Raw genomic sequence first — 25,745 nt, forward strand, 5'->3', positions numbered from 1 at the left:
GTTTACATTGCCGTAGTTAACCCCTTGGGTGAAGAAGAATTGTTTGGTAATCTCAGTGTTGTCAGGTGTATGAGGACAGAGGAGAATCTGCAAAGAATAGGCCAGACTATTCGGTGTCTGTGTAGGCAAAGGGAAAGATCCGTAACCAGAGAGAAGGATCCAATGTAGTACTGTCTGGCCAGTCAAAGGTCTCACCAAGTCTCTGGCGGTAGTATCTCAACGGGCGGCTGGTGCCCTGGCCAACCTACTACCTACATGCAAACATACGTGCAGACATACACATTTTAAAAAAAGTTTTTACAGTGTACAGTATATATGAAACATCTTATCTAATGTGGTTAGTGTTCTAATAATATTTAAATTTGATTGTTTATTACTTAGCTTGTAGTTTGTTTATTTCCTTGTTTACTATTCCTTGCTGGACTATTTTGCCTTGTTGGAGCCCTTGGGCATATAGCATCTTGCATTTTCAACTATGGCTATAGTTTACCTTGTAATAATAATAATAATAATAATAATAATAATAATAATAATAATAATAATAATAATAATAATAATAATAATAATAATTGCTACTCTGCTGGTTGGGTCAAACAGGTGTCGAGGAAACAAACTACTTATAACAACCGAAAGACTGAATATATTGAGGCTTTCTAAGTGCTTTCATAGTGTGGGCTTGACAATTAATCCATATGGCTATTATTATTATTATTATTATTATTATTATTATTATTATTATTATTATTATTATTATTATGCAAGATGTTATAAGCACAAGGGGTCCAACAGGGAAAAATAGCCCAGATAGGAAAGAAAACAAGGAAAGATATAAACTACAAGAAGAGTAATAAACAATCAAAATATAATGTTTTAAGAACAGTAACAATACTAAATTGGATCTTTCATATATAATCTAAAAAAAACTTCAAACACCTTAAAGAGAAATAAGGTAAAACTATAATTTACGGAGACAGCCAGCTGTTCTGATGTAAATGATATGCGCCATTTTAATATTACTCGATCCTACTACTGCTTTTGATACAGTTGTACATGAACTGCTACTGAATGATCTACGGTCCATTAGTGATGAACATCAAGCTTTCGAAAGACTGACTACCTGGTTGGCAGAAATTAGTGAGTGCAAACTGGAAACTCTTCTTCATCACATGAACCTTTAAACAGGGGTGTGCCGCAGGGGAGTGTACTTGGTCCAGTCTTATTCTGCGTCTATACTATTGGTCTATCGAAAATACTACAAAGGCATGGTGTGAGGTTTAATCTATTTGCGGATGATGCAATTCTACTTCTCCATAAATGATATAGACGACACTACTGAAACTCTAATCCTTGATAGTGTTAGAGAATGGATGACAAATAAACAACTAAAATTAAATGAGAACAAAACTGAGTTTATGGTGATGGGAAAGAAACAACGAGAGAAGCTTGGGTGATATTCAGATAAACATAAATAATGACTCGTGACATGGGCGTATTTCTTGACTGCAATTTGTCTCTCAATGCCCAAATAAATAATGTAGTAAAAACTGCTGGTTATCATCTAAGAAAAATGTTTTTATTAAAAAAAGTACCAGGATGAATATTCTTTAAAGAAACTTGTGATAAATTGTGTAATTACCAGAATTGACTACTGTAACCTTATCTCCTACAATCTACCAAAAGTACAACTTAAGAAATTGCAAAAGATGATAAACTGAGGAGCAAAACAGATAAAAGGTGTCCCACATAGAGAAAGGATCACTTCTATACTAATTGATATACATTGGCTGCCGATTAAAACGAGAATTAAGTTTAAAATATGTACAATAACCCACCAAGCTATCAGAACCTCCCGTCCAAAATATCTAAGAGCAATGCACATTGTGAAATCTTAAATGCTTCCGAATAAACATAATAAAACAACCGTGGAGGACTTGTAGAGAGTAGGGTTCATTTGCTTTAAGTAGCCCTTAAAGTACATTTAAAAATCAGTTTAGCGAGATCGAATTTACTGTATGGAAATGAGTCCTGGTATGACAATTGAAACAATCTCCAACAGATTTAGTAGATTTTAGAACAAAGCGCTCTGAAGGATATTGGGAGTTAGATGGCAGGACATTATTAGAGATGAAACTATAAGAGAGATCATTCGAGTGCCATATGTGGATGAGATCATGGTGAGGGGTAGAGGGAGATGGTTTGGACATTCTGTTTGCACTCCCCGAGAGAGATTAGTTCACCAAACGTTTAACTGGGCTCCACAAGGCACTAGAAGAGTTGGAAGACCAAGGCCTACATGGCTGAGGACTATGTAGCGTTAAGTGGGAGATGATGAATGGAGAAATATTGGATTAAAAGCTCTAGATAGAGACGACTGGCGAAATCTAACCGAGGCACTTTGTGTCAATAGGCGTAGATGATGATGATGGTGGTGATGATGAAATAGAATAGATTGTTATAAAGGTCATACCTAGGCTACAAGGAATTTCAATGATGATAGCTATAAATTTAACAATCGCATTACTCTCCATGTTTTGGAAATCGCCAACCCGACAAAAATTGAATTAAATTATGAATATGACCTGACTTCCGTGACCAGTAGTGCAACTAGGAGAAACTGAATAGCAGTTAGTTGCACTAAGATATGAAACGTAACAGATTGGGAAACAAGACGAAGAAAGGAGTTAAAGCACAAGGATTAAAAGTGGTTGCATCCATAGATATGAAATCTATGGATTGCATCTGGGGGACGAAAAGACACTCCAAAGCCCAATTAGTAATACTCGTACGATAATGTGTCTATCGTTCGTTCGTTTTAGAGCGCCTTGCTTTTGGCAAGACACGGGCTCTTGCCCTAAGGCAGTCCGGAAAGGTAGTGTGTCTAGCAATGATCGCTGACCAAATATTAAATGGCTAGATTGGTGTTTTTTTTTTTTTATCGTTGATTTTTTATTTCCTATTTACCTTGTTCAATCTACGTTTCTGAATTCATGATTGTGTGTTCATGTATTAACATCCATTTAGAATAGAGGCTAGTTTGGTTAGACACCTCCGTTTTCCAATATAAAGGGTGTCTTAATTTTGTTTTCATTTGTGATGAATGCCGACTCTGAAAAAGAAAAGAAAAACAATGACGGAAGAAAGATATTGAACAAACCAATCAGGAAAGGCAACGTCGAGGTATAGCAGAGTAGCCTAATGTTGATGGGTGGTGCAGTGTTATTGCATAATGGAATGTGTCCTATGTCTTTAATAAAATATCTTTGTCAAATGAACGCTAATAGAGTTATTACAGAAGAATTTTCGCATTTCACGCAATTTAAATAAGAACCAATAAAGGTTATTTTCACTTTGGATGATGTCAAACCGTATTAAATATAATGTTGATACTTTTCTATGAAAATAAAGTAAACACAGAAAAAGAATAAACTAATAATTTATTTACATAATTAAGTAAAGTTTTCGAGAAAAATCGAAAACTAAGTGTGATCGTGCGGTGAGAATAACGGAGGATGTAAACAAACCAACATGGCGCCGAAAGTGTCATTGTATTTGATAGTTCTGCTGTTAATTTTGGGTGCCGTGACGAGTAAAAAGCCAAGCGAAGGAGAAAAACCAGCCTGGGCAAAGAAGGACATAAGAGACTATAATGATGCTGATTTAGAGCGATTATTAGATCAGTGGGATGTGAGTAAATTGGTTTTATGTGGTTGCTTCATACTGGCAAGCCAGGCTCCGTTTACCGTATTAGGAAGTGGTTATATCTCCATTTGTTTCCTATATTAAACTTTGATTAAAACCAAGTATTTGAACCAATGTCTGATTCTGCGTATCACTCTGCTATAGGTAAAAGTAAGACCTGAAGATATCCAGACCTGTCAACCCCTTTTGATACCAATGCGTGAGATAACTAAGCTGGAGTCCAGGTCCCGGTGTGACGGTCTGAACGATACCCCGGTCTCAGAATTCTCCTTAACATTGTATAATGGTTCTATTCCGCCATTAGCTTGCTTCGCTCGCATGAAAATAAAACATCAAGCTCGTATGTACTGGTAAGCAGTAATGTTGAGCTGCGCACTCTAACATTACAGGAAAATAAAACGTCAACTTTGTATGCACTGGCAAACGGTAATGTTCGCGCATGCGCAGATTATCAAGGGGAATTCTGAGACCAAGGGATCGTTCAGACCGTCGCACCGGGTCATGTCCAGGGCGAGACTCTGGTTGGGACTCGTCAGGGGCAAGGCCCCTATCGCCGAAGACAAATTTTAAGGTTGCTGAGGGCCAATTTAAAGCCATTTATTTAATTATATCAAAGAAACTATTCTAAACTGCAATTGTCAGCGCTGTAAATACTACATATACCGCTCGAATTTACTTGCATAGTAGCAAGTAGTTTTTGGGAACAGGCGATATCTCTCTTATTACTTGTCAAAAAGTATTTCTGGTATTTTAATGTATTACAGGGCAATGTAACCTAGGAAAAAAACTACTTTTTTTTTATAGAAGAAATTCCGCTCTCCGAAAGTGACACTCGTTCCCGTCGCAAATGAATAGTTTCAGAAATATATATATATATCTATATCCAACGATAATGGGGGATCCCCAGTGGGAACTCGGGGTTTTGGGTGGGGAAAACTTACTGGGGAAACGGTATATAATGGTAAAATAAGCCTTTTCTTCTCTATACATTACCTTCTTGGATGTATAATAAACCGATGAAAAATTACGGTAATATTGAGCTGCGCAAACTAACATTTGCAATGTTAGCGTAACATGCTAACATAAGCAGTGTTTTTCATTTATTTTTTGTCATCCTACAGGTCGGTTGTAGTCGCTCTCATTCGTTCATTTGTACATAGCAGGTTTCGACCTTCTACGCTTAAACTCCTCCCCCCTGCGCATAAACTACTCCTCCACCAATAGGATTTCTTCTTCTCAACCGCCGAATTTAACTTCGACTTCACCCGCTTTATTCAAGTATATGACTTGATCCAGTACAACTATACGATTCTTTTTATGTAATACCCTTATACAGTGAACCCTCGCTACTTCGCGGTTCGAACCACTTCGCGGATTTTTTCCATAACCCATATATATACAGTAATATATATATATATATATATATATATATATATATATATATATATATATATATATATATATATATATATATGTATGCATGTATTTATGTATATATGTAGGTATGTATATGTGTATACATATAAATATATATATATATACACACACACACACACATATATATATATATATATATATATATATATATATATATATATATATATATATATATATATATATATATATATATATATATATATATATATATATATATATATATATATATATCTAAAGTAGGAAGATGTGATGTAGTTCTAAGGGAAAAGTATGGGAAATATGTCTGGGTAATAAGCAAAGCTCTACCTCCAGTTTGTTTCTACATTATGATCAGAGATAAATGTAAACAAAACATTGGTTGCCATTTTTTATCGTGCTTTTTAGCATGTTTAGGAAATGCATGATATAAAATCACCTTTACTATTTGTGCCTGTTTTAGTTTAGGGTACTGTAGTACATGCATTAAATGTTCTGTACATTAAAGGGTAGTTTGTTAACAGTACTACGTACAAGGGAAGGTTTTAAAAGTCTGAATATACATGTTGAATAAATAGGTAAATATGGTGTCACTACTTCGCGGATTTTCACCTATCGCGGCCGCGACTGGAACCTATCTACCGCGATAAACGAGGGTTCACTGTATACATATTACGTTTGACCCCAATATTACTTGTTTTGTTATCCGATACCTTATAAAATCACCTCATTTTATATTCCCATTGAATATTATTTATCATACACTCCATTTTATCTTGCTATATTACTTTTATACATTTTGTTATAACCTTGTCACGCCCCGATTTCACATAAATACTTGCTCTGGACAAGTTTCCCATTCTAGTTCATTCATGTTTACTCTTTAGACTCTGATGTTTTTCTGTTAACCAATCATGAACCCATACATATGGAAAGTATGCACAGGGGGTGGGGGTTAATATTTCCCTACCCCCTTCCCTTATCTCCTCAAGTGGTCTCTTCATATCCCTTTCAACAAAACCTTTGACCTAGTCAGGTCTTTGTTATTTCAAGTGAGGTTTTTTGTATTTTGCGATGGAAGTTATAGAAATACTTGAAAGCATTTGCTAATTTCATGGGGAATTTTTTGATATGTCAACCAATGTTGATAATTTCCTTAAATCACATAATGTAATACCTCAACGTTTACAGTGTCCCAAGTGCCGTTCATAGAAGTTGAGACGTCACAATCTCAACACCCCGGGGACCCATAAGTTTCGTCGTCCGGATCATAAAAGTCATTTATTTCTTTAATTTAAATGTTTTTAGCGTGCGCAGCTCAACATTACCGCTTGCCAGTACAAGTTTGTGACCTGGGAAGGGGGTCCGAGGGCTTGCCCCTGGCTAAGGGTTGCGACCTGGGAAGGGGGTCTGGGGGCTTGCCCCCGGCTAGGGGTTGTGACGTGAGAACTACTAGGTTAGGTTAGGTGGGTTTTGTTAGCTTCTGTACCCTTTTATATATTGTGTAAAGGGTATTTGGAAAAATGCTTTAAAGTACATATTAGCGTAACATTGCTAATGAGTGAAGTGAGGACGGAATTCGAACAAGAGCCAATATATTTAAACATTTTAACAGAAAATATATTTGTTCCGACACGAATACTTTACCTCGAATTACCTCTTCGGAGGGTCCTTGACCCTCTCTCAAACTCGACCAAGATTTCCCGCGCTACCCCCCCTATCTCGCTCCCGATAGTTTCTACCCCCGCCGCCAGGATAAATCCTTCGGCCCGGATTAGGGCAGGTCACTGCTTTTCCCGGGTCAGGACCTCATTAAGTCCTTGGTCGTGAGATACGAAGCATCTCACTCTCTCGCTTAAAACTCTCGATCCTTTGGCGCGTTGTGTTCCCACGTGTTCCCAGTGTACGGACTTGTGTTTTTTCTGCGATAGTGCGTTTTCGCAAAGTGTCCTCAGTCCGTTCCCCTTGTGTTATCCAGGGTTTTCTGTAACTCGTTAGTGTTGACCTTCGTGTGCGAACGATGGAGAACGTGCGTCGTTGTCCTGGTCCTAGAGCAGGAAAGTCGTGTGGGGCTTTCCTCTCTAAACCAGAGGTGGACCCGCATTCCCTTTGTTCCACGTGCAGGGGTAAAGTTTGTTCCTCCTCGGACACATGTTCCGAGTGCGTGAGTTGGGACGGAATTCAGTGGGTACGGTATGGTACTAAGAAAAAGAAGTCGTCTAAGCGTTCCCCAAAGAAGTGAATGGCGTGTCTTCCTTACAGTCGGTCAGTGATCGGTCCGACGAAACCTCGGCCTCTCCGTCTCCTTCGCAGAGGAGTGGCCAGCAAGCCCCCAGTGTGATTGTGAGCCATAGTGTCCTCCCAAGTGAACCCAGTGTGACGGAGGAACCAAGGGCTGGCCCCTCGGGAGTAAACGGAAGGGCCGCGAGTGTTTCGGGCGGATCGGGCCACGTGGCAGGGGAGCACGCTTCCTCAGAAGACCCGGTATGGGGCAGTGTGGCGTTCTCGGTCTCCCCCCCGCCCTCGTGGGCCGGTGCGTCGGGTTCCCCCCCCCGCCAGAAGAGAACCACTCGGGAATTCGTCGCCCGAGTAGCGACTCCTTCGGGTGGATGTTACCGAAGACTCCAGGGAGGTCACCGCTAAGGATGGACGTATCCCTGGGTCCATGGCCTTCTAGCAGGGACAGAGTGGTCTCGGTACCCTCGGTATCCACAGCAGTTCCCGAGGACTTTCTCCAGCACCCTGTCTCGGACGGTCGGCGGCGAAGGGCCTCCCCTGCGCATCACTCTAGCAGTCGTTACGGGAAGAACGTGGCACCCTCGGACTCTTCGGAAGCAGACTCATCCTCCGAGGGAGAACGCAGGGAGAGACGGCACCGTAAGAGAGCGCGGACCGATAGCGATCGTTCCCGCTCTAGGTCGAGGTCGCGGCACAGTAGGAGGCGCCCACGCTCTCACTCCCGTAAGTACAAGAGGGAGGTCTCTCCCGGCGGCGGCGAATGGTTCTACGTGCCCCCAGGAGAGTCCAGGAAGCACCGCTCGCCAGACTCTCGGTCCAGTGATCGAGCCTCCAAGTTGTCACTGCCTACATACAACTTGGAACCGCTCGACCGGCCACGCAAGAAGGACCTCACTCTCAGGCACAAGTCCTCGAGGCCTTCGGTTCACCCCACCCGGCGGGAGGAAGCGCGCTTCCGAGAAGACAGCCCGACCGAACCAGCCCAACCGGGTCGGACGTCGAGCGGGAAGGACCGGTTGCCGGGTTCGGGTCTTCCCACCGGGACCGTGTCCTCCGCGTCCAGAGCCTTGGCCCAGTCGAAAGGCCTCCCGGGGTCGGTGGCACCCGCCACACGGCGAGACCCGACCGTGTACGGTGCGCCCTACGGTTGCGGGACGGCCTCCCTGGGACCTAGTAGGGAGCGGCCAGTTTACCTCCCAAGCACGGCTCCCCCCAGCCAAGCCGATGCCTCGGTCGACGGAGGCGAGGTTTCCCCGTCGGAGGACTCCGCCTACAGAAGGGTGGTAGGCCGCATCAGAAGGACCCATGGGATTCCAGAACCCGAGGCGCCGAAGGTGAATACCTGGAGGTCGAGCCTCTTGAGATACACACATCGGGACGTCCTTCCGAAGTCCTCTCTGGCCCTGCCCCTCGCCCCAGACCTAGTACTCGGCCAGGAGTACATCGATAACTTGGTGGCCAGCACTGCGGAGGCCCCCAGGTCCCAGAGTTCCTCCAAACTCCTCCAGGGTCTGAAACTACAGGCCAAAGTTTATATCCCAGAAGGACGACGCCCAGGCCCCTGTAGAGTGGACTCAGCCGTGGATGTCCTAGGACAAGGCGGCTCGGACGAAAGGGCCAGCTCAGCCCCTGTGTCCTTCTCGGCCTCTGAAGCAGGCATGATGGAGGAGATGTCGAGGGACATGATTAACGTCTCTTCATGGCTGGACTGGTGGGCCTCCACGTTAGTTAATGTACAGGCCTCCACAGACCCCGACGACCCGGAACAACAAAGTCTCCTGTCGGACATTATCACTTCCGGGGGGAAAGCGCTCAAATTTATGGCATATCAGGCACTCTCCCTGACGGCCAACTGGGTCCTCCGGAAGAGGGACACAGTGCTTTCCAGAGTGGCAAGGAAAATCCCAGACAGACAGGCGCGAGTGATTCGCACCCTACCCCTAGGAGGAGAGTCCCTGTTTCCTTTGAAGGAATTGGAAGAACTGATGGAGAAGGTGTCCAAGAGGAGAGAAACCAACGTCCCTAAGCAATCATCCTCCAGGAGGCCTCCGTATAAAAGGTCAGTCTCGGATAGGACCGTGACCCCTCAAGCTGTTCCCAGCTCTTCAAGGAGGGACGCCCACTCCTCTTCCTGGTCATCATCTCCTCAGCCCTCCCGCAGGGGAGCTACAGCTTCTGCCAGCTCCTTCAGGTCGGGTTACTCCGCCTCGAAGAGGGGCAGATCAGGCCGCCCCTCTAGGAGAAGGTAGAGGGAGAGGCCCCCTACTCCCGCCCAAGCCTCGGGTTGGGGGATGCCTCAGACCCTATTGGCAACCATGGAAAACGTATGGGGCGGATGCTTGGACGGTGTCCGTCCTGAAAGAAGGCTACAGGATCCCCTTCATAGCGGACTCACCCCCTCTTATTCCAGCCACCCAAACAGAATGGTTAGCTCCCAGGGACCCGTTGAAAAGGGCTACCCTGCAAAAAGAAGTTTCCTCCATGTTGGAAAAGGGAGCCATGGAAGAAGTCCTTCTCCCAGGGCCAGGCTTCTACAGCCGCCTGTTCCTGGTGGAGAAAGCAACGGGGGGGTGGAGACCGGTGATAGACCTGTCGGCCCTCAACAGGTTCGTCAAGAAGACGGACTTCAAGATGGACACCCCAAAATCCGTCCTGATGTCCTTGAGGGAGAAAGATTTTATGATGACGGTCGACCTCAAGGACGCGTACTTCCAAATTCCAGTCCACCCGTCGAGTCGGAAGTTCCTCCGGGTAAAATGGGGCTCCCAGATCCTGCAGTTCCGGACCCTCTGCTTCGGACTGTCGACGGCCCCTCAGGTGTTCACGAGGGTCTTCGCGACAGTCTCAGTATGGGCTCACGAACGAGGTATCCGCCTCATCAGGTACCTGGACGACTGGTTGCTCCTTTCCAGTTCAAAGGCCCTCTTGGAAGAACAAGGAAAGGACCTCCTCCGTTTCTGCAGGAGTCTGGGAGTCATTATCAACCGGGAAAAATCGAACCTAACGCCGTCCAACAAAATGGGGTACTTGGGGATGACGTTGGACACTGTGCAGGGGAAGGCCTTCCCCTCGGAAGACAGGATACAGAACCTCGTCAAGATCATTCAGCCGTTCCTGTCGGGGCTTCCCAGGAAAGCGAAAGACTGGCAGAGGCTGATAGGCCATCTGGTCTCATTAGAGAAGCTAGTCCCCCAAGGGAAGTTACGGCTCAGACCCGTACAATGGAACCTCAAGGCTCTATGGTCCCAGACAGGCTCTCAGAAAACATCGATCCCAGTACTCCCGGACACGAAAACAGCCTTGAAGTGGTGGAGATGCCGGTCGAACTCCCTCAAGGGGATGCCCCTCGGGTCCTGTCCTCCCGAGTTTCTCCTGTTCACGGACGCCTCCAGCCTAGGGTGGGGAGCCCACCTGCGGGAGGAAACAGCAAACGGGACCTGGTCAGAGACCGAAAAGCATCGCCACATCAACGTCCTAGAGCTAAAAGCAGTACAAAAGGCATGTCTGCACTTTGCAAGTCGGTTGAAGGGAAACACCGTGGCCCTAATGTGCGACAACGCCACGGTGGTAGCCTACATCAAGAAACAAGGGGGCATGAAGTCGAAGGAACTGTGCGACCTCACCGTAGACATCTTGCACTGGGCGGACGAACACCAGGTAACACTGCTAGCAAGGTTCATCCCCGGGAAAAAGAACGTGCTAGCCGACGGCCTCAGCAGGATAGGTCAGATAGTAGGGACAGAATGGTCCCTACAACCAGCGGTGGCCAGACTCATCCTTCAACGCTGGGGCTCCCCGGTGATAGACCTATTCGCAACAAAGCTCAACGCCAAGTTACCGGTTTATTGCTCCCCGGTACCAGACGAAGGAGCAACCCTAGAAGACGCCTTCCAGCACAGGTGGGACAACCTGGACGTTTATGCCTTTCCCCCCTTCACGCTGCTAAGACAAGTGCTCAACAGAGTAAGAACCGCTCAAAACCTAAAGATGACTTTGGTAGCGCCCTGGTGGCCGGAGAGAGAGTGGTTCGCGGATCTGAAAGACCTGGCAAGCCATCTGCCATGGCCTCTGCCCCCCAGGTCGGATCTACTGAGTCAACCGCACTTCCTCAGGTTCCACGACAACCCTCTCTCTCTTCGCCTTCACGCCTGGAGACTATCGAGCGACTCCTGAGGAAGGAGGGGTTCTCCTCCTCCACAGCTAAGAGGATGTCCCTATATCTAAGAAAATCCTCTACCGTAGTCTACCAGGCGAAGTGGGCCGCCTTTACGAAATGGTGCGCGACAAAACAAATAAGACCTCTCAAAGCCTCGGTCCCTGACATAGCTGATTTTCTAGTGTATCTTAGGGATAAAATAGGAATGTCAATCCCGGCTATTAAAGGAGTGCGAGCAGCCTTAGGCCAAGTCTTTCTCCTGAAAGGCATCGACCTAGGGACCTCAAGACACATAGGGATGCTGATTAGAAGTTTCGAACAATCCTGCCCTCCCCAAGCCAGGAGAGTGCCTAGATGGGACCTGGCCAAGGTCCTGAAAATGTTGTGTCGTCCGCCCTTTGAACCGCTCAGAGATATCGGGGACAAAGATCTCACCCTCAAGACAGTCTTCTTGCTAGCCTTAGCTTCGGCTAAGAGGGTAGGTGAGATCCACGGTCTCTCCTACGACGTGGCACACTCCAAAGGGTGGAAGGAGGTATCTTTCAAGTTCGTACCCTCCTTTGTAGCTAAAACTCAGAACCCAGCAGTCTGGGACCCGAGGTTCGAAGGTTTCTCTGTTCCGGCCATTCCCAAGACAGGTAATACGGACGACCTGAAGTTATGCCCGGTCAGGACGATCAGGAAGTACCTGGAAAGGACGGCCCATCTCCGTCCAGGTGCCAAGAACCTCGTCGTCTCTTCAGGCGTTAATAAGAAGCAAGTGTCCAAGAACACTATTTCCTTCTGGCTGAGACAAGTCATCACTAGGGCTTATGAAGAAGACAAGGTGGCGGTACCAGGCACTCCCCGTCCCCATGACATCAGAGGCCTGAGCACGTCCTTGGCCTTTGAGAGAAATATGGCAGTGGGCCAGATCCTGCAGGCCGGCACTTGGTCACACCAGTCGACCTTCACGGCCCACTACCTCAAAGACTACTCAAGAAAGTCTTTGGATGGATTCTCCATTGGGACAGTCATCGCCGCCCTCCAAGCTGTGTAGTGGCAGGCTGGAAGACGTCCCCAACAAGTGAATAGACTCATCCCTACTTCTTCAGGAGAAGATTCAGTAGAGAACATGTCAAGAGGTAAGCCTTAAATTATAAGCGTAAGTTTTCCACTACTACCCCCTATCCGCTCTCTGTACCCCCGCATTACGTAGCCCTCCAGGCACCATGTGCCTAACCAAGTGGCAGAATGGCTCTCCCGCCTCCTAAAGTGTAAGTCTCCGAAGAGGTAATTCGAGGTAAAGTATTCGTGTCGGAACAAATGAAAAATTTTAAGTAATTTTTATTTTTCCTAACATACTTACCGAGAATTACCTCTGAGTAATGGCCCTCCCTTCCGTCCCCGAGTGCCATTCTTCCATTGCCGAGTCGGGCTAAACGGAGGACTTAATGAGGTCCTGACCCGGGAAAAGCAGTGACCTGCCCTAATCCGGGCCGAAGGAATTATCCTGGCGGCGGGGGTAGAAACTATCGGGAGCGAGATAGGGGGGTAGCGCGGGAAATCTTGGTCGAGTTTGAGAGAGGGTCAAGGACCCTCCGAAGAGGTAATTCTCGGTAAGTATGTTAGGAAAAATAAAAATTACTTAAAATTTTTCATTTTCCTGTTGTAAATAATGTTATTTATCCAAATTTGACCTTCATTTCAACGCAAACAAACAAAACAACCAGTTCGACTACTTCGTTCCCCACTGCACACCCACTAAAACTGGTACTTGAAATTATCAATTGTTCCGTAACTGAAATACAAACCACGCTATTTAATATGGGTAATTACTTTCGGCGTTGCTGAAATGATGAGCCTTTAGAATTTTAACGAGGGTTTACTACCCCACCGCTAGTTAGCAGGGGGTAGGGAGGGTAGCTTGCTACCCCCTCACACACACCTGTGATTGAGTTCACTTTGCTCTCGGCTCGGGTGGCAGACGGACGTGTCCGCTTTCACCCTCGCCTCTTTTTGGACAGCCATTACTGACCTTTCTTTTGCTTTTCCTTTGACAGTGTGTGTGAAGTTGGCCTCTATGCGTAAGTGTCCTGGCTTACCAGACCGCCCTTGTGGCACGTCTATGTCGACGGTTGACACGGATCCCCACACCTTGTGGTGTCTTTATTGTAGGGGCCAACGGTGTGACAGAGATAAGGTTTGTGGTGAGTGTAGGGAGTGGTCTACCTCCCAGTGGGAGAGGTTTTCTCGTCGCCGGAAGAAGTCGTCCAGACAGGATATTTCTCCTTCAAAGGTTTTTTTTTGAAAAGAGAAAATCCAAAGGACACTTCTTCCTCCGAAGCTCCCACTCGATCGGTTTCTCCCGAGAAGCCGTTGAGTGGTAGGGTAGACCATAGTTCTGTTGACCGATCCCGGGGTGTGGGAGAGGGAATTGCCTCCCATAGCGAGGCAGCTCCTCCTCCTCCCCCGGAGGAGGATATTATCATGCCTGTTTCTACTAATGATTTATAACAGCTTTGGGCTTCCTTGGGACTTGAGGGTTCGCCCTCTAAGGAAGCCCTGTTTGACATGATCAAGTTGGGAGCAGCTGTCAAACAGTCGCCGACGGTAGCAGAGATCGATCCTCTGTCTATCGTCGACGTTGTTGTGGCGGAGGCTTCCGATGAGTTGTCTCAAACCTCTGCTCCTGATGTTGCTTCTGTAGCTGAAGGCTTAGTTCCTCCCTCCGAACATCCTTTGAGGGAGGAGCAAGTCCTACGGTCTCTCCTGCTGGTGATTCTCCCCCTCGGGGGAATTCACTCAAAGAGACTCCTCTTCGGAGGACTGCTGATGGTCAGCCCGCTGACCCCACGGCCCCCAGAGGGCGTATAAGGCTGAAGGCTCGCCCTCCCCTTCGCCGTAGAGGTCTTCCTTCACCTCACAAGGGTGTTAGGAGGCGCCTCTTCGGCTCGTCATCTTCGCAGTCTTCCGCAGAAGAACCTCGCCTTCGTTCACCGACCCTGCCAGCTACATCCTTGGACCTCTCCGCAGATCATTCGCGATCTCCTTCGGTGGAAGGTCGTCCTTACAAAGGGCACTCCGACCTTCCACCCACCAGACCTGCTGATCTGCCGTCACTGTTCCTGGCTGCCGATGCGCTGTGGGCGCCTTCTCATCCTGTTATAAAACGGGCAACGGTCCCTTCGGGGCATAAAGGGCGTGAGCACAAATTGGTGCCTAAGTCCCTTAAGCGCCAGGTATCCCCTGCGTGCCAACGGTCTCCTGCTGCAGAAGTTCCTGTGTTAGCGCGCACACAAGCAGTTGTTCCTGACTTTGCGCACCAGGGTGCCCCTGCGCGCCAGCGCGCACCTGCAATGGTTTCTGCAATAGCGCGTCAGCGCTCACCTGCGCGCCAGCTCACTGCCATGGAGGTTCCTGAGATAGCGCACAGGCGCTCACCGGACCTCCAGTGCTCTCCAGATCCTCAGCGCGCTATTAAGCGCAAGCGCGCACCAGTAGAGAATCTTGATATAGCGCGCCAGCGCACTTCTATGGAGGTTCCTGAGATGGCGCACAGGCGCTCACCGGACCTCCAGCGCTCTCCAGACCCTCAGCGTTCTCCTGCGCGCCAGCGTTCTCCTGCGCGCCAGCGTTCTCCTGCGCGACAGCACACAGCACTGGAATCACCTGAGATAGCGCACAGGCGCTCACCAGGACTCCAGGGCTCTCCAGATCCCCAGCGCACCTCTGCGCGCCCTCATCCTGATGCGGGCCCACGTTCTCCTGCGCGCCAGGCACGCCCACGATCTTCGGATCTGGGCTCAGTGGGGAGAGTAACCTCTTCCCCTGCTCGCCAGCGCTCACCTGCGCGCCATGGAACGCAGTCTCCATCGCACGCCCACGAGGTTGCGCAAGCGCGCCCTGCACGCCTGTCTCTCCAGCCAGATGTGTGCATCGCGCGCCTGCGCGCTAGGGATATATCTCCTGCGCGCTAGGGATATATCTCCTGCGCGCGTGCGCCCAACGTTATCGCCCTCACGGGCTCTTCGGCAGCACTGCGCGCCCGCGCGCGTGAACAATCGCCTTCGTGCGCGCGAGCGCTCATCCAGCCTTCTGCGCACCCCCTGTCATCGCCAGTCTATGCCTCTGCACGCCATCGCTCGCCCACTCGTGCCATCGCCTTCGCGCGCGCGCTCGAACATTCTCCCGCGCGCGACCCAGGGCAAGTCCCATCACGCGATCACAGGCGCGACCCCACACGTGAGGCTGCAGGACATCGCACGGCTAGGTCAGCGTCGTCACCCCCCCCCTGCAAGCACAGAACAGCGCGCTTTTCGGAGGAAGGGAGGTTTCCGGTTAGGTCCAAGGACTCTTCTTCTTTTTCAGTTTCTTTACTGGCGAACCCTCGTTTGGTGACTCCTCCTAGGGATCGAACGATCCCCTTCCCTCCAGAGGGAGTTTCTGACAGCGCGACTGTCAGTCAGCAGCCTTGCTTTGGGAGCATCGTCAGGGCTCTCGTGCAGGCTTTTAAGCCTGTTTTTTCTGAGCTTGGTCACAAGTCATTAGCGCCTTCGTCTCCCCTGAAGAGGAAGAGAGGAGTATCTACCGTGGTAACTTCTCCAAGGGCGAAGCTGACTCCTTGGAAATCCTTGAGGAAGGCCCCCTCTCCCCCCCCCAGACTTTCTCTCCCTCCCCTGTGGACGAGGATTTCCCGTCCTCTGGGGAATCAGGTGAGGCGGGTCGTTCCCCCATCGCACCAATGGGGGAAACCCCACCTCGCCCCGAGAAGTCTTCTCGGGTAGGGGTTGAGAAGAGCCTTCCACCATCATTGTTGGAGTCCTGTATCCCTCCCAGTAGGGAGTCGAAGGACTCTAAGACTCTGCCGAAGTCTTCATCAAGGATTAGACCGGAGCCAGCCAAACGCTCAGAGAATGTCCACGAGTCCCCCCAGGAAGAGCCTCAGGGGACAGGAGACTTTGCTGCCAGCCCTTCAGGAGGAGAGCTGCAGGAATCAGAACATGCGTTCTGGCAGGTTCTGACCCTTATGAGGAACCTAAATGGGTTTACGGATCTAGAGATTCCCCCTCGTGAGGGCAAGGACACGGTCTTGGACTGAGTCTTCGGTACTCAATAACCCTCGAGGGCCAGTGCGGCTTTGCCCTGGTTAAGAATGCCAGAGACAAGGTCGAAGGGCAGCTCTGAGCTTGCCTCCTCCAGCCGATCCAGCACCGGTAACAAACTCCTCCCGCCTTCTAGTGTCCATCAGAGGAGGTACTTCGAGATCTTGGAGGAGACTTGTTTAGCTCTTCCTTTAAACCACTCTCTGGAAGAGCTTACTGGGGGAGTCCCTCTAGAGAGACACTCCAACCGGCATGTCTCATATTCAGCAACGGAGATCCTGAGCCAGGAGAAGGTGGCGAAGTGTGCCATGCAGGCAACTTCGTGGCTGGACATCTGGCTAGGGTCTCTGGGCATCCTGTTACAATCTGAGGACTTGTCCAAAGAGAGTACCAGGAAGGCCTTGGAAACCTTCTTGCTCTCAGGCACTCGTACTATCGAGTTTCTAGCCCACCAAGTCTCGAGCTTGTGGGCTAACACCATCTTGAAACGTCGAGATGCGGTGTCTGAGGTGGGCTAACACCATCTTGAAACGTCGAGATGCGGTGTCTGAGAGATTCCACCAGAAGGTCCCCAGTACCGACATTAACAGGCTCAGACATTCTTCCGTCTTTGGTAAGAATTTGTTTGAGCCTAAGGACGTGGAGCAGGCAGCTGAGAGGTGGAGGAAGTCCAACCAGGACTCCCTTTTACATAGGGCCCTAACATCGAGGCCTTACAAACCCCCAGCGACCCAGCAATCACGTCCTACTAAGAGTTTGAAAAAGGAAGTTGCAGCAAAGACAAAGGTGTCTAAGCCCTTTCCTGTCAAGGACAAGAAAGGCAAAAAGTCCTCCAGGGGAGGAAAGAATCCTAGAGGGAGCGGCCGAGGCCGCAAACACTAGGATTGGCAATCCACCTGTGGGGGGATGCCTACAAAGTTGCGCGAGAAGGTGGCAGCAACTCGGGGCCGATTCCTGGACGATTTCCGTAATCAGTCAGAGATATCACGTCCCGTTCACGACATCTCTACCTCCCCTGACAGCGGATCCAGTGTCATTGGGCTCCCTTGCCATGGGATCGGCAAGGGGGCAAGCCCTTCGGGCAGAAGTCGAGACCATGTTGAAGAAGGACGCTCTTCAATAGGTAGTCGATGGGTCCCCAGGTTTCTTCAGTCGACTCTTTCTTGTAAAGAAGGCGTCTGGAGGCTGGAGACCAGTCATCGACCTCTCAGCTCTGAACAGGTTTGTCAAGCAGACCCCGTTCAGCATGGAGACGGCGGACACGGTCAGACTTGCAGTGAGACCGCAAGTCTTCATGTGCACACTGGACTTGAAGGACGCGTACTTCCAGATCCCAGTCCATCCGTCTTCAAGGAAGTACTTGAGATTCTGCCTAGACAACAAGGTTTACCAGTTCAAGGTGCTGTGTTTCGGTCTCTCTACAGCACCGCAGGTGTTCACCAGTGTTTTCACTCTAATATCATCGTGGGCTCACAGGGTTGGCATCCGTCTCCTCCGTTACCTGGACGACTGGCTGATCTTAGCAGACTCGGAGGCAACCCTTCTTCAACACCGAGACAGACTTCTGGGACTTTGCCAAGATCTAGGGATCATGGTAAATTTCGAGAAGTCCTCTCTGCTGCCCACTCAAAGACTGGTATATCTAGGCATGATCATAGACACCAATCTCCACAAAGCCTTCCCATCAGACGACAGGATAGCAAGGCTGAGGAGGGTCGCAAGTCCTTTCCTCAGACGAGAAGAGCTTCCATCCCAATCGTGGTTACGTCTCCTCGGTCACCTTTCATCCCTGGCCCGTCTAGTTCCCAATGGTCGCCTCAGAATGAGATCTCTCCAGTGGCGACTCAAGTCCCGTTGGAATCAAGGACACGATTCCCCGGACGTCATGATCCCTATGGGTTCTGCGGAACAGACGGACCTTTGGTGGTGGGTGGCAGACGAGAACCTTCGAAAGGGAGTGGATCTTCTCGTCCTCCCCCCAGATTTGATGCTGTTCTTGGACGCCTCAAAGAAAGGGGGGGGGGGCACGTTCTGAACCACAGGACCTCAGGCCTGTGGTCAGAATTAGAAAAGTGCCTCCATATAAACCTGCTAGAAATGAAGGCCGTATTCCTGGCCCTTCAACAGTTCCAACAATTCCTGGCCGGCCACTCTATGGTGGTGATGAGCGACAACACCACAGTAGTGGCTTATATCAACAAGCAGGGAAGTACCTTTTCAGAACTGCTATCCCATCTTGCAGTAGAGATACTGAGATGGACCGAAGTCCACTCGATCCCACTTTCGGCTCGCTTCATTCCAGGCAAGAGGAATGTGCTCACCGAAAGTCTGAGCAGAGCTACGCAGATAGTGAGTACCGAGTGGTCTTTGGATCATCAAGTAGCCAACAAAGTCCTTACTTTGTGGGGTTCCCCGAATGTGGATCTGTTCGCTACAGCGCTGAACTTCAAGCTCCCGCTGTACTACTCTCTGGCAAGATGCCTTTCAACAACGGTGGGACAACATCGACATGTACGCCTTTCCCCCCGTTCTGTTTGATGAGGAGGGTGCTCAACAAGACCAGAATATCGGTCAATCTCTCGATGACCCTGATAGCTCCGCTATGGCATCACGCGGAATGGTTTCCAGACCTTCTTCAACTCCTAACGGAGCTTCCGAGAGAACTCCCTCCACGACACGAGCTACTCAAAACAACCACACGCCAACATCTTTCACAAAGCCGTGGCTTCGCTTCGCTTCGACTTCACGCCTGGAGACTATCCAGCATCTCCTCACTGAGAGAGGATTTTCGCAACAAGTTGCGAACAGGATATCTGGACACCTGCGAAGGTCATCCGCAGGGGTCTACCAGGCAAAGTGGCGAGTCTTCTGTGGTTGATGTCGTGGAAGGGGTATCTCTCCCCTCGAAGCCACTATTCCAGCAATAGCGGAGTTCTTCGTATATTTGCGGGAAGGAATGCGCCTTTCAGTCTCGGCAGTGAAAGGCTATCGCTCAGCTTTAAGCCTAGCCTTCAGGCTCAAAGGAGTAGGCATTTCTTCCTCGCTGGAACTTTCCCTACTCATACGGAGTTATGAACTTACCTGCCCTCAGTCGGAAGTGAGACCTCCTCCATGGAACGTGGTTCGAGTTGTCAGGTTTCTTAAGAGACCTCCCTTTGAACCATTACGCCAGGCTTCAGATCGCCACCTTACTTGGAAGACGGTGTTCCTGCAAGGCTTTGGCCTTGGCCAAGCGAGTCAGCGAACTTCATGGTATCTCGTATGACATCGCCCATTCAAGGGGAGGGGGGGAGGTAACGTTCAGATTCGTCCCTGAGTTTGTTGCCAAGACTCAGAATCCGGGAGTGCCGGACCCTCGATTCGACTCTTTCAGGATTTTGAGTCTTCGTTCTGTAACGGATGACCCAGACCATCTCCTAATGTGCCCAGTAAGGAGTCTGAGGTTATACCTGAAAAGAACGGCTGCAGTTCGTCCCCAAGTGCAAGCTTTGTTTGCGAGCACTGGGAGAACAAAGAGGAGGGTCACCAAGAGTACCATCTTGGCATGGATTCGTAGGGTAATCCATCTGTCCCTGAATCCTGACCCTCCTCCATCACGTCGCCCTAGAGTACATGATGTCGGGCGTAGCTACGTCCCTGGCCTTCAAGAAGAACTATTCAGTGACGCAGGTTCTACAAGCAGGGGTGTGGAAGCGTCAGACGACCTTCACAGCCCACTACTTGCAAGACGTGACACACAGGAGACTCGATACGTTCTCTATCGGCCCTGTGGTGGCTGCACAACAGCTGGTTTAAAACCTCAGAGTCCTTAATGGACAAGTAGCAGAAGGTTGAGGGCATTGTTACCCGGTCTTAGTCTGCATGAATGAAAAGGTTTGTCTGGCCCTTATTCTTTTCTTCATCCTCCCCTCTCTTGGGGAAAGCAGCATCCTGGGTTCTCTGCATAGCTGACCTCGAACCACTGCAGGTAAACCATGCTTCCTTGTGTTCCTAGTATTAAGTTGATACTCTCACGTACCCATACCCTAACGAGGTGGTATTGGGAGAGTCTTAGCCTAAAGTTTCCATCTAAAGAACTTCAGATCAACTTCCTAGGACGTGTCACACTTCATACCTTCACACACAGCTTATGTAGGCCGCAGCACTTGCACAGCAAGATGCTAGTGAGGTGCAGGGACTCTTTACTATTGAGTACTGACACACTCAAGTTCTGAGTCCCCGGGCAAAGCCAAAAGCCAGTACTGGCCGGGACTTCCCACCGTTCCTAAGGGGTGAGTCACCCATATTAAATACTGTAGCAGGGTTTTTATTTCAGTTATGGAACAAATGACAAATTCGTAGGTAATTTGTATTTTTCCTAACTATACAAACCTTAGCTATTTAATCAAATTTGCCCGCCAGCCATATCCCCTGTGAAGTCCTACCTCTAAGCAAATTGAACTCAATGACAAGTGTGTGTGAGGGGGGGTGGGGGGTAGCAGGCTACCCTCCCTATCCCCCGCTAAGTAGCGGTGGGGTAGTAAACCCTCGTTAAAATTCTAATGGCTCGTCGTTTCAGCTACGCCGAAAGTAATTACCCATATTAAATAGCTAAGGTTTATATAGTTAGGAAAAATACAAATTACCTACGAATTTGTCATATTTGGTGAAATCACATTATTTACGACCAGAAAACCTATATTTTCTGTTAAAAATGATTTACCCCAAATCTAATTTACTTTTGAGAAACACATTTGGTCTGTGTCTTCTTCAATTGGACAAAAAATTGGCTTATTGAGAAAGTCTAGATTGATCAATCTATTCTGAAGAAGTGTTTTAATTCTTTCATTCTACCTTGTTTTGAGTATTGTTCTCCTGTGTGGTCTTCAGCTGCTGATTCTCATCTTAATTTGTTGGACAGAGGCTTATGGTCTATTAAATTTCTTATTCCTGATCAAGATATTAATCTTTGTCACCGTTGTTCAATTAGTTCATTATGCATGTTGCATAAGATTTTTCATAATTCTGACCATCCTTTACATACAGATTTTCCTGGACAATTTCATCCTGTTCGTAATACTAGGCAGGCAGTTAATTCTAATAGCCAGGCCTTCTCCAATATGAGGCTCAATGCTACACAGTACTGTATTCTAGAAGTTTTATTCCAGCTGTGACCACGTTGTGGAATGATCTTTTTTATCGGGTAGTTGAATCAGTAGAACTTCAAAAGTTCAAAGTTGCAGCAAATGTTTTTATGTTGAACAGGCTGACATGTCTTTTTATAGTTTATATATGACATGTCTGTTTTGACGTTACTGTTTTTAGAATGATTTATTGTTAATTTGTTCTCATCATTTATTTATTTCCTTATTTCCTTCCTTCACTGGGCTATTTTTCCCTGTTGGAGCCCTTGGGCTTATAGCATCTTGCTTTTCCAACTAGCAAGGGTTGTTATGCTCATTTCGCTCACGAAAAAGTAAAAACATCAAGCTCCATACATACTGGTAAGCGGTAATGTTGAGCTCCGCACGCTAACAGCCTAGATTAATTTTAAAAACTCAGATTGGAATCACCAAATTTCTGGAAAATTGAAGGCTGCAACCGTGGACTGCTACTTCACACTTCAAATTCGGGATGCAAAATCAATGAGTCCTATAATATGGGTAGATAGGGGATTTGATTCTTCAACAGGTGTCCACCCATCGACACTCGTTTGGGTAAATTACTCCTACATCGTCTCTCTCTAGCTGGACTTCTCTCCTGTTTTTTCTTGCGGCTAACCTGACCGTTTTTCTTGAAGTTAATCAAGTGCCAGTCATGTCGGCACTTGGTGTGGGGCATCGTCCCAGGATGGGGGAGAAAGGGGAAACTGTTCTCTGCGATTGCTCAAGAGAAAAAGGTGCTTCTCTCTATCCATCACCTTAATTAGCCCCAATAGGGTGTGATAATTAAGTCACGTCATGTGACTATTCTTGTGTTTTATTGGTCCCCTCTTTTGACGTAATGGTGACATCATACAACTGTTGACGTCATATTGCTGGCTCCTTGCAGGCTGGTGAATCATCTAAGCAGCATGTGCATTTCTGTTGAGTGAGTCACGCGCTATAGTTTCTGTGCTGGGCAATATGTTTAGTCTACAATTTATGCAACATCAGCATTCAACATAAATGGTGGCTTTCAACTACCACTTCACTCTTCTCTCTCCTCGTTAGTGTCTCTCTCTTTACAAATCGATGAATCCTATTTATCTCTCTATCATGTAACTAACCAACAAAACTCATAAAGCATCTAATCACATACATATATTATCTTATTCAATGTGAAATTCCTTCCCTTACATCACACGATATTAGAAAAATGTCTTGGGTAAAACTTAATATGTCCATGTAGGTATTGCATAAAAGAATGGGTACATACAGTATTAGTAGGGTCAGATTAAATAGAATGCTGGAATGACGTGGGTAAAAATGAGGAGGGTTTATAAGAAAACTAGTAATTCTTGGGTAAAACGTATTATGTCCACGTGGGTGTTACATAAAAGAATGGGTACATCGGTATATGAAGGGTCAGATCTAGTAGAATACTTGATATGTCGCGGGTAAAAATACCTTAATGTCGTGGTTAAAAATGAGGAGGGTTTAGAAGAAAACTAGTAATCCTATTGGTCAAAATAAAGGGGGACAGGGTGTATGCGCAGAAACTTTTAAATTGGTATGTACACATGAACAACGGGAGCGAATACAACCAATCATTAGAATGTCAACAAACATGAGAAATATACCAGTAGTATAGGATATAGATAATTTGTGCAGTTTTTCATGGATTTATGTCCAAGAAAATAATTTGTATAGAAGAAAAGGTTTGTTTTACCGTTTTCCTAGTATGTTTTCCCCACCCAAAACTCTGGATTCCCACTGGGGTACCCCATTATCAGTGGATATAGATGTATGAATTTTATTAACTATTTATTTGTGGTAAAAATAAGTGTCATTTTCGAAGGAAACTGGCGTTTTTTCTATAGGAAAAAGTTTTTGTAAGTACAGGTAGTAGGGAAGTTTTCCCCGTTTGTAACTATAACAAAACCTATTTTCTATGTTCAGCTTCGTCCGCACACCAGTCACGGGTAGCTCCTGTTTAGTTTACAATTTTAAACATTTAAACTTACCCGCCGGTTATATATAATAGCTTTATTCTTCTGTCCGGCAGAAATTCAAAACTCGCAGTAATCGCTCAGATATACCAGGTATACACTAGCGCCACCACGGTGTTAGGTCAAACTATCCCTCCTAGTATCGGATTTTCTTCTGCCGCCATATTGGCTACATAGAAATGGAATTTACTCGTGTTTAACCTGGATTTTAGCAGTACCTTGGGATTTACTCTTGTTACGAGTTTGAGCATTCGCTTATAAGGTTTTTGTTTTATATTTTATCACTATGTTATAGCTTAAAAGGTAGGATTAAAAATTTTTCAACCTTTTTATTAACTAACGAAAGCATGTGGCGTTAAGTAAACATCTCGCCTCATCGATGACGTCACAGTCATTTGACGTAAGCTTGAGTATGACTTGCATTTTCTTTCTTTTTCTACAAAGAATGAATAGTTAATACCTATCTTACAAAGTATTTAGTTATATGAAATAAAAGGATTATATTATTTTAAGAAAATTTTTGTCCTTTTGGTATGCTTTCTTTGGATAATCTTAGATCTTTTTTAAAGATTATCTAGCGTTCATTTTTATTTGTGCTACGCAGTCCTCAATCTATCGTTACAGTAATACTCTTTGTATCGATAGTTATGAAAAGTACATTTTTCTTTTAAAAACTAAGTTTTTAAATTATTAAATAAAATGAAGATGTCATTTTTAAATATTTAACTTAGCCGGTGAATATATAATAGCTGACGCTCCGGCGGCTCGACAGAAAAACACAAAAACTCGCGAGCGATCGCTATGAAGGTTGCGGGTGTGCCCACCAGCGCCAACTATCGGCCAGATACCGCATATACATGTAAACAGCTCCAATTCTTCTCTGTCGGTCTGATCGACAAGACGTACCATTACTCGCTGTTAACCTGGAGTTTTTCAACAGTCTTGGTGAAGTACTTCCTTTTGGTTTGAGCTTTCGCAGTGCAGGTGTTTTATCTTCAACTTAAACTCTTGAACTCTTTTTTGGATAGATTTAATTGTTGATGACTTTGGATTGTTTTTTGGACTTTCTTTGACTTTTTCAAAATGGCTGACCCTTCTCCAATTCCTAGATTTCGTAAATGTAATGCTAGGGATTGCAATAAGCGTCTTCCAAAGGCCTCTCTCGACCCACATACTGTGTGTTCTAATTGTCGGGGTAAAACCTGTCAATTAGGAGATCGGTGTGAGGAGTGCGTGGGCCTTTCGGAATTCGATTGGCTTGAGTTTGACAAGTATTCTCGTAAGCTAGAGAGAGATAGGGTGAGGAGAAGTTCCTCTAGATCGTTAGAATTTTCCTCCTCCCATGCCCCTGAACCTAATCCTTCCCCTGTAGTAGTTGTGCCTGAACCCTCTACTAGCACTCAGGAACCATCAATGCGGGATATGTTACGTGCCATTCATGCTTTGGGCGAGAGAGTTGAGTCGTTAGCTACGGACCGTAATCAACTCATGGCGGACGTAAAAGAGTTAGTGTCAGAGTGCCACATTAGAAAATCGTGGGAAAGTGATTAGTGCGCAAAGTGTTATCAGTGTTGCGACCGAGGGTTCGTCTGTTCGTGCCTGTCGTTCGCCTAGTCAGAGACCTCTTGCAAGCTCCCAAGCCCCAGGGAGAAGTAATGTCGTAGGACTTATGGGTTCGAGAGGCTTTAACCAACGAACAGACGTTCCCTCTATGGTTTCAGGCGTGTCTCGTCAAGACCGCCCCTACCATAAGACGAGCGAGACGGTTTTCTCCTCGTCTTCCGAAGGCTTTTCGCGTAAGAAACCGTGGAGCAAGGTTTCAAGACCCTTAAAGCGAAAGTCAGTCCCTTCAGGACAGGTCCAGCGTCCTGGTTGTAGCCATTGGGACAGCTCTGACCCTGTGCAGTCATCGGAAGACTGCTCGCCGCCTAAACAGAAGCGTAACACGGGCTCCGAGAGTCTTAGTGTAGGCAATGTTTTGCAGTCACAGACGTTACCCTCGTCTCTTACCGCACCCATTCCCGTT

The 25,745-nt window shown here is 47.1% G+C and overlaps 1 protein-coding gene across 1 annotated transcript in view; it reads left to right on the forward strand.

Annotated features, from left to right (window-relative positions):
• Positions 1 to 3,496: 3,496 nt before the first annotated feature.
• The window catches only part of boca (LDLR chaperone boca), an 84,723-nt gene continuing 62,474 nt past the window's right edge, over positions 3,497 to 25,745 (forward strand). Inside the window, exon 1 of the mRNA XM_068348278.1 lies at positions 3,497 to 3,684. Within this exon, the coding sequence (XP_068204379.1) occupies positions 3,526 to 3,684 (159 nt within the window). The 5' untranslated portion in view covers positions 3,497 to 3,525. The remainder of the gene's footprint in view (positions 3,685 to 25,745) is intronic.

The sequence above is a fragment of the Palaemon carinicauda genome, chromosome 24, assembly GCF_036898095.1.
Source record: "Palaemon carinicauda isolate YSFRI2023 chromosome 24, ASM3689809v2, whole genome shotgun sequence".
NCBI lineage: Eukaryota > Metazoa > Arthropoda > Malacostraca > Decapoda > Palaemonidae > Palaemon > Palaemon carinicauda.